The sequence below is a fragment of the Stegostoma tigrinum genome, chromosome 19 (genome assembly GCF_030684315.1).
Source record: "Stegostoma tigrinum isolate sSteTig4 chromosome 19, sSteTig4.hap1, whole genome shotgun sequence".
In the NCBI taxonomy this organism is placed as follows: domain Eukaryota; kingdom Metazoa; phylum Chordata; class Chondrichthyes; order Orectolobiformes; family Stegostomatidae; genus Stegostoma; species Stegostoma tigrinum.
In genome coordinates, this window is record NC_081372.1 from 11,098,566 (window position 1) to 11,107,699 (window position 9,134).

The following is a 9,134-nucleotide window of genomic DNA, read 5'->3' on the forward strand; positions in this document are numbered from 1 at the left end:
ATTTAGTTCAACGAAATGAAATAGCAAAGGGATGAGGTAATTCTAAGAGGAAGTATATCCTGTCTTCCTGCCTGCAAATTGCTCTTGCAAGAGAGGGGTGGGTCAAACTACGGAGAGGGTTAAGAAGGAGGGAGAGGGGCTTCGGAGAGCTCAATCAAAAAACCGGCACACTGCGTCGAAGGAACTCCTTCGGCTATGCACCGTCCAAAGATTGCACACTCACCCCTGAACAACTGCTCGAACTTTTCAAATCCATGTGTCTGCAGAAAACAGCAGACATCGTCCACGTCCCAGTGTCGGTAATCGGGTTTTAACCTGAATAGGGCCACTCTTTTGGCCGGGGTCACCGGGTGGATGTCTGTCTCAGCGGCTCTCGGCCTCTTTCGGTTCTCATTTTGATTCATTTTCCCCGGTCTCCACAATGCTGCTAGGTTGCTGTGTACTGGGCGCTCTCTCTCTGAGCTGCTGCCGGGCTCACTGAGACTGTCCCTCACCGCTGAATGAATGCCAAACCCGGAAGAAGCTCGCCCCTGACCGCTCATTGGGGCTTCAGCATAGCCATTCCCACTGACAATCAAACCCACTTCCCACCCCCAGTTAAAGCGGCGGTGCTCCCTGTTACCAACATATCGCCGAGCATCAGATCATGCAGACTCAATGGTTAGAAGCCGAGAAAATTCTAACAGGACTGGGCAGGTGATTTGCACTTATTGCCTTCTGCAGTACTCCTCGTTACGTTATTAAGATTAGGCACACCTCAAATTGGCCTCTCTTCCTCCATGTTCTTATAAGTTTTCAAGCTTTTTCTGAATTCTCCATTGAAAAACTGTTCCCGAGTCTCTTTCAACCAGAGCTTCCCAGAGATTAGAAAAGAATGACTTCCATTTCTGAAGCATCTTTCACATCCTTTGGGCATCCTAGAATACAGTAAAGCCAGTCAATTACTTTTGAAGTAATTTTTTCCTTTATTCATTCTCAGGATGTGGGCATCACTGGCTTGGCAGCATTTATTGCTCATCCCTAATTGCCCAGAGGGCAGTTAACAGTTAGCCACATTGCTGTGGGTCTGAAGTCACATGTAGACCAGACCAGGTAAGGTCGGCAGATATAACGGGAACTGCAAATGCTGGAGAATCCAAGATAATTAAGTGTGTAGCTGGATGAACACAGCAGGCGAAGCAGCATCTCAGGAGCACAACCTGAGATGCTGCTTGGCCTGCTGTGTTCATCCACCTAAATACTTTGTTATCTAAGGTCGGCAGATATCCTTCCCTAAAGGGCATTAGTGAACCAGAAGGGTTTTTCCAACAATCAACAATGGATTCATGGTCATCATTGAACTCTTAACTCCAGATTATTTTGAAACTGAATTCAGATTCCATCATCTGCCAAAGCAGTATCAAACCCAGGTTTCCAGAACATCCCCTGGGTTTCTGGAATAATAGTCCATCAATAATACGCTAAGCCATTGTCTCCCTTAAAATCTGTTCACTTTTATACTTTAGGGAGTATGTCAGGTGAACTAGTGCATCAACCTCTCGCATACAGCAATGTATTATTGCCCAGGGGGATAAACAGCAGGCAGGAGGAGACTTGGAGTAATTCTCCTGCTGTTCTTAGAAGTAGTGCCAAGCGATCTTTTTCCACCTGAGCGGGCAAACTGCAGCTCAGTTTAATAGGAAACAAAAACAGGCATTGCTGGAAAAAGCTGTTATGGGGAAGAAGCAGACTTAACATTTTGGGTCAGTGATTTTCCAGCAATTTCTGTATTTGTTTCAGATTTCCAGCATCTGTATTCTTTCCATTTTTTTCTCAGTTTAATGTCTCAACTTAACTCAACAGAGCAATGTTCTCTCAGTACACCACTGATTTGTCAGCCAAAGTGTGCAAACAGAATTCGCCGTCACTCCCTCGTCCGCTCCACACTCCCCACTAGCCCCATCACCCCGGCACTTTTCCCTGCAGCTGCAGGAACTGCTACACCTGCCCCTACACCTCCCCCCTAACCTCAGTCCCAGGCCCCAAGAAAAGCTTCCACATTAAACAGATGTTCACCTGCACATCTGCTAATGTGGTATATTGTATCCGCTGTTCCTGATGTGGCCTACTCTTACATCGGGAAAAACAAGTGGAGGCTTGGGGACTGCTTTGTGGAACACCTACACTGTGTTCCTGACAAATGACAACACCTCCCAGTCGTGAACCACTTCAACTCCCCCTCCCACTCCTTGGACGACATGTCCATCCTGGGCCTCCTCCAGTGCCATAACAATGCCACCCACAGACTAGAGGGAACAGCACCTCATATTCCCCTCAGGAACCCTGCAACCCAATGGTCTCCATGTGGACTTCATAAGCTTCAAAATATCCCCTCCCCCTACTGCACATCCTTTATGTTCATTGCTGCAATCTGTAATTTGGGAAGAAATGGTTTAAGAATGTAATACTTCTGCTAAAGTCTTCAGTCACCTATTTTTAATTTTGGTTTTACATTATAATAGTTCTGAAGAAGAGTCACACCAACTCAAAACTTGTCATATGAGGAATGGTTGAGGACTCAGGGTCTGTACTTAATGAAATTTAGAAAGATGAAGGGTGATGAACTCACTGAAACTTACAAAATACTAAGATGCCTGGATAGAATGGCTGTGGAGAAGGTGTTTCCACCAATAGGTGAGACTAGGACCCCAAGGCACAGCCTCAGAGTGATGGGACAACTTTTAGAACTGAGATGAGGAGGAATTTCTTCAGCCAGAAAGTGGTTGTCTATGTAACTCACTGCTACAGAAGCCTGTGGAGACCATGTCTTTGAATGTGTTGATTCTTAATTTGTAAGGAGATAAAAGGTTACAGGGAGAAGACAGGAGAATGGATTTAAGAAACATATCAACCATGATCAACATGGGTTCAATGGGTTGAATGGCCTAATTCTACTCCTGTGTCTCATGATCTTTTCTCTCCATTGATAATTCCAGACCTGCTGAGTTTTTTAAGCATCTTCTCAGTTTGTTTCAGATTTCCAGCATCTGCAGCATTTTGCTTCTTTTTAATATTTATCTTTATTTAATATTTAATTTTTAATTTTTTAAAAAATTAATTTAATCTTTGGTTCAATTTGATGTTTGTCCAATTTTGCCGCTGTAGAATCATCTTGGAATTCTTCTGACTTGAAGGGTGCTACATGAATGCTATTGGAAAGAACTGAAAGTTAATGTCAAAATACTCGAACGTAATCTAGCAATGTTAGAATACAGAACTTTCTGACAACCAACAGTCTTTCAAAACTTTTCAACTTGCGGTAATCGGGATGAAGAGACATGCATGATCCTGCCCTGATGAATGCAAGATGAATAGTTTGACAGCTTGGCTCATTTCACTGTAATATTCCAGTTCTGTATTACCATGGACAATAAACTTTCCTAAAATAACTTTCAGGAATGCACCACATTGGCACAGTAATGGTTAAAAACAGACAAATGTCACAATCCATAGTTGGTTCCATTTGAAGGTGCAACTTGATTTAACCAGATCAGTCAGGCTGGAGGCCTGTGTTTTTAAACGACCAATGTCCCTAGATGTTTTGCAGGAAATGATTCAAAGTTTCACCCCATGCCAGATCAAGAGATGACAGACGACCAACAGGGAGTTAGATTTGACAAGTGCCTTAAATGAGGAGATAGAGCAATAGAATGTGGCCGGTTTAATGTCTTATTCGAACAATGGCATCTCCCAGGTATGTAGCACGCCCTCAGTACTGCACTGGAATGTGAGCCTAGATTTTTACACATGGGTCTCTGAAGTTCCAATTGAACCATAATCTTCTGGTTAAAGTGCCACGAGTGCTATCACCCAAGGCCTGATTAACATGGCAGGCATTGCACTTATTAATGCTTCTGAGTTCAGATAACAGATGACACTAATGTAACCAAGTCCAAATTTCAGGTCTGAAAGAGAGGCATAATTGAAACCAGAAGTGAAATATTAACTCTTTCTCTTCATAGATGCAGCCAGACCTACACAGTTTGACTAGCATTCCCTGTGTTTATTTCAGATTTCCAGCATCTGCGGTATTTTGCTTTTATTCATTCTTTAATGAGTTGAAAGCATGGTTTTCCTGTTGGTGCTCTAGTTACTTCACTCAGTCCAGGTTAGGTGGATTGGCTGTGCTAAACTGCCCCATAGTGTTCAGGGTAGGGAGATTCGCTATAGTAAAGGTCGGGTGATGGGGATGTGGATGGTGATAGGGTGGGGGAGTGGGTCTGGGACAGATGCTGTTTGGAGGGTCAGTGCAGAGCCAATGGGCTGAAAGGTGTTTATCTGCAGTGTAGGAATTCAATGGAGTTAGTGATGGGAGGACTACAGCAATAGGGGTATATGTAGGGGGGCAAGAATATGTGGCCATGACCATGGGACATTGTGTTTGAAGGAGCTCCTAAGGTAATTGTGTGTGGGGAAGAAGCCAGCAGGAATGTAGCCAGCAAGAGTTAGCAACACAATTTTCCACAGACCTTCATGAGGGTATGGAATCCACTGCCTGGAAATGTGGTAAAAGCAGGTTCAGTACATTGGATCGTTACTTGGATTTAAAAAAAAATGTGCAAGGGCTATTGGAACAAAGCAGGAGATTTGGACTAGATAACAAAGTGTGGAGCTGGATGAACACAGCAGGCCAAGCAGCATCTTAGGAGCACAAAAGCTGACATTTGGGCCCGGCTCATTCCTGCCTCCCTAACCTGTTCTTCCTCTCACCCATCCCCTCCTCCCACCTCAAGCCGCACCTCCATTTCCTACCTACTAATCTCATCCCACCCCCTTGACCTGTCCATCCTCCCCGGACTGACCTATTCCCTCCCTACCTCCCCACCTATACTCTCCTCTCCACCTACCTTCTCCTCTATCCATCTTCGGTCCGCCTCCCCCTCTCTCCCTGTTTATTTCAGAACCTTCTCCCCATCCCCCTTTTCTGATGAAGGGTCTAGGCCCAAAACGTCAGTTTCTGTGCTCCTGAGATGCTGCTTGGCCTGCTGTGTTCATCCAGCTCCACACTTTGTTGTCTCAGATTCTCCAGCATCTGCAGTTCCCATTGTCTCTGATCACGATTTGACTAGATGCCCATTTAACATGTTGGTGCAGGCAATATAGACCAAATGTCTTTCTGTGGTTCAGTAAAGAAAACTACAGGAACAGATGGCAGTAGTGGAAGGGGGTGGAAATGTCAGCAGTACAGAGAGTTTTGCTAGACAGTTTTGTGCATACACTTGTGGAGCAAAAGAACAGATTTTTACATTCAATTAAATAACTTGACTGATATATGTCAAGATAACTCACTTGTTTAACAGACTGAACACTGGCATAATAAAACTCCAGGTTAATGAAGCATTCAGCATCCAGACAGATCAAGGACACACTTTCAATCCCTAGCTTTTCAATCTCCTTCCAACAATGGGTCTCACACTAATCAGTATATCCCATTTACTACGTATTTCCTAACTGCCAGCCTTAGTCCTCATATCGCTGACAAAGACATGTTTATTTGTACTAGTCTTTGTTTTTAATACATTTTCATCTCTTTTGATCTACTTCCTCCCAAGTCTGTTAGCAGGAAATCGTTGAACAGAAAATATATGCTGAGAGCAGATCTTTCTCCTGCCTGCTAAAACTGAAGCCTGTTAGCTTGGCATGGTGGCTCAGTGATTAGCACTACTACTATTCTGGGTTCAGTTCCAGGCTTCGGTGAATCTGTGGAGCTTGTACATTCCTCTGGGTGCTCTGCTTTCCTCCCACAGCCAAAGGTTTGCACATTAGGTGATTAGTCATGCTTAAATTGCCCTGTAGTGTCAGGGGATGTGCAAGCTAGGTGCATTAGCCTTGAGAAATGCAGGGTTACAAGGATAGGATGGGTCTGGGCAGGATGCCCTTCGGAGGTTTGGTGTAAACTGGATGGGCTGAATGGCCTGCTTCCACACTATGATCATAAATCATAGAATCCCAACAGTGTGGAAACAGGCACTTCAGTCCAACAAGTCCATACCGACACTTGGAGCATCCCAACACCCTGCCCCACCCATTCCCCTGTAACCCACCTAATGTGCACATCCCTGAACAATACAGGCAATTTAGCATGGCCAATCCACCTAGCCTGCACATCTTTGGACCTTGGGAGGAAACCTGAGCCCCCAGTGGAAACCCACACAGACACAGGGAGGATGTGCAAACTCCACACAGGCAGTTGCCCAAAGGGGGCATCAAACTGAGTCCCTGGAGCTGTGGGGCAGCAGTGCCAACCGCTGAGCCACTGAGCAAGGAAGAAGAATTAGTCAGGGATAATGGGATGCTGCTTGGCCTGCCGTGTTCATCCAGCTCCACACTTTGTTATCTAGAATTAGTCAGAGTTTATTTTGAGTCGTGGCTTTGCAGTAGCTGCAGGGGTCATGGCATGAGAGGATGTGGTTGGAGTGTGCAGTAATGGGGGGGTGGGGGTGGCAGAAGACAGAGAGCTGGGACACAGTCTTATGTCCTGCCCCATGGTATGTTTGGTTGGGGGGGGGGGGGGTGATCAGTTAATCAAGTGGAAGAATGCGAGACCTCATTTTCTTCCTACGTCTACTTCCAATTGGCCTTCCTTTCCCACTACTAACAGAGTCCATTAAGTGAACCATTGATAACACTGCAGGGCCTTGACTTTGCTGCTGCTTTACCCAGTGGTGAAGGGGAAGGGTATGTGTGAGCGGATGCAATAATTACAGGCTCACAGTGGGGGCAGGTCCCTCATTCAAAGGGACTCAGTGCCTGATTGAGGGACCTGACATTGGGAAGTAGGGGGTTTGGAAATCCATGAAAAGCAGTACACCTGCCCTTATTACCTAGCCCAGCACTCAATTACCCTAAGGGAAAGGTTTGCCTGAAGGACTAGGGCAAAGCATTTCTGCTGCTCTTGTCCCACAAATAGTTTAGAAGGGTACCAACCTGAAACATCAACTTTCCTGCTCCTCTGTTGCTGCCAGGCATGCTGTGTTCCTCCAACTCCACTCTGTATTGTCTCTGACTCCAGGTTCTGCAGTTCCCACTATCTCTGAACAACACTTATAATCAGTTCTGATAGAGGATCTGTGATCTGAAAGATTAACTCTGTTTCTCTCTCCCGCTGCCAGGCCTGGTTATAATCATATTGAAATATAGAACACAGGAGCAGGATTACACCATTCAGCCCCTCAAGCCTGCTCCACCATTCAAAATTATCATAGCTGCTTTGGTTGTTGTCTCAACTCCATTTTCCTGTCAGCAACCTCGCTTCATAACTAATGACTCCCTGGTCTATGGAAAGTCAATTGAACTTAGCCTTGAATTATTTTAAAGACCCTGAAACCACTAAATTCTGGGGAAGAGAGAAGAAATCTCCTCACCTCTGTCAAATCAACGCCATTGCAGCTGCCTCTCGACAGTGTCAAAACTCACAATTCTCCGCAACCCGTTAAAACCTTAGATTACTTTAATAATAACATTGACATACCAGCTTTTGCATACTAAAGCATCGCCAGGCACCACACAGGAACCTTATTAAACATAATTTGACACAAAGCCACACAAGAAGAATACAACACGCAAGCAAAGCCGTGGTCGAAGGAGGATGTTTTAAAGAACATTCTCAAGGAAGACAGGGGTGGAGAGGTGTCAGGAGAGAATTTCACAGCTCAGGTGTCTGAAAACTGTGGAGCTGAAGGCAATTGTGGAATGATCCAAATTTGGGATAACATGGTGTGGAGTTGGATGAACATGGCAGGCCAAGCAGCATCAGAGGAGCAGCAAGGCTGATGTTTCGGGCCTAGACCCTTCATCAGAAATGGGGGAGGGGAAGAGGGTTCAGAAATAAATAGGGAGAGAGGTGGAGGCGGATAGAAGATGGATAGAGGAGAAGATAGGTGGAGAGGAGACAGACAGGTTAAAAAGGCGGGGATGGAGCTAGTAAAGGTGAGTGTAGGTGGGGAGGTAGGGAGGAGATAGGTCAGTCCAGGGAGGACGGACAGGTCAATAGGGTGGGATGAGGTTAGTAGGTAGGAAATGGGGGTGCGGCATGAGGTGGGAGGAGGGGATAGGTGAGAGGAAAAACAGGTTAGGGAGGCGGGGACAAGCTGGGCTGGTTTTGGGATCTGGTAGGGGGAGGGGAGATTTTGAAGCTTGTGAAATCTTAGGTTCACCTGGACTATCTCTAACACCTCCCTCACCTTCCTGGACCTCTCTGTCTCCATCTCGGGCAACCACCTAGAAACCGATATCCATTTCAAGCCCACCAACTCCCACAGCTACCTAGAATACACCTCCTCCCACCCACCTTCCTGCGAAAATGCCATCCCCTATTCCCAATTCCTTCACCTCCGCCGTTTCTGCTCCCAGGATGAGGCATTCCATTCCCGTACATCTCAGATGTCCTCGTTCTTCAAGTACCGCAACATCCCCCCCGCAGTGGTCGAGAACGCCCTCGACCCTGTCTTCCGCATTCCCCCGCAACTCAACCCTCACACCCCGTCCTCACAATAACAACCAAAAAAGAATCCCCCTTGTCCTCGCATACCACCCCACCAACCTCCAGATCCAAAGCATCATCCTCCGACACTTCCGTCATCTACAATCCCACTCCACCACCAAAGACATTGTTCCATCCCCACCCTTGTCTGCCTTCTGGAGTGATCACTCTCTCCGCGACTCCTTTGTCTGCTCCACACTCCCCTCCATCCCCACCACATCCAGCACTTTTCCCTGCAACCGCACCTCCTCCCTCACCTATACCCCAGGCCTCAAGAAGACTTTCCACATCAAGCAGATGTTCACTTTCATATCTGTTAATGTGGTATATTGCATCCGCTGTACCTGTTGTGCCTTCCTCTACATCAGGGAAACTAAGCGGAGGCTTGGGGTCACTTTGCAGAACACCTACGCTTGGTTCGCAATAAACAATTGCACCTCCCAGTCGCGAACCATTTCAACCACCCCTTCCCATTCCTTAGACGACACGTCCAGCCTGGGACTCCTCCAGTGCCACAACGATGCCACCGAAGGTTGCAGGAACAGCTTCTCATATTCAGCTTTGTACTCCTGCAGCACAATGGTATGAATGTGGACTTCACCAGCTTCAAAAT

General features: G+C 46.3%; 1 protein-coding gene across 2 annotated transcripts in view; it reads right to left on the reverse strand.

The window, feature by feature from the left end:
* samhd1 (SAM domain and HD domain 1) overlaps positions 1 to 894 on the reverse strand; it is a 68,893-nt gene extending 67,999 nt beyond the window's left edge. Inside the window, exon 1 of one of the 2 annotated variants that reach the window (XM_048550210.2) lies at positions 757 to 894. Coding sequence is in view for 1 of the 2 variants with exons in the window: in XM_048550209.2 (XP_048406166.1) it covers positions 224 to 404 (181 nt within the window). In the remaining variant the exon portion in view is untranslated. Of the gene's footprint in view, positions 1 to 223; positions 499 to 756 lie in introns of those variants that run through there. The other variant, XM_048550209.2, reaches the window with a different exon arrangement.
* Positions 895 to 9,134: the final 8,240 nt, after the last annotated feature.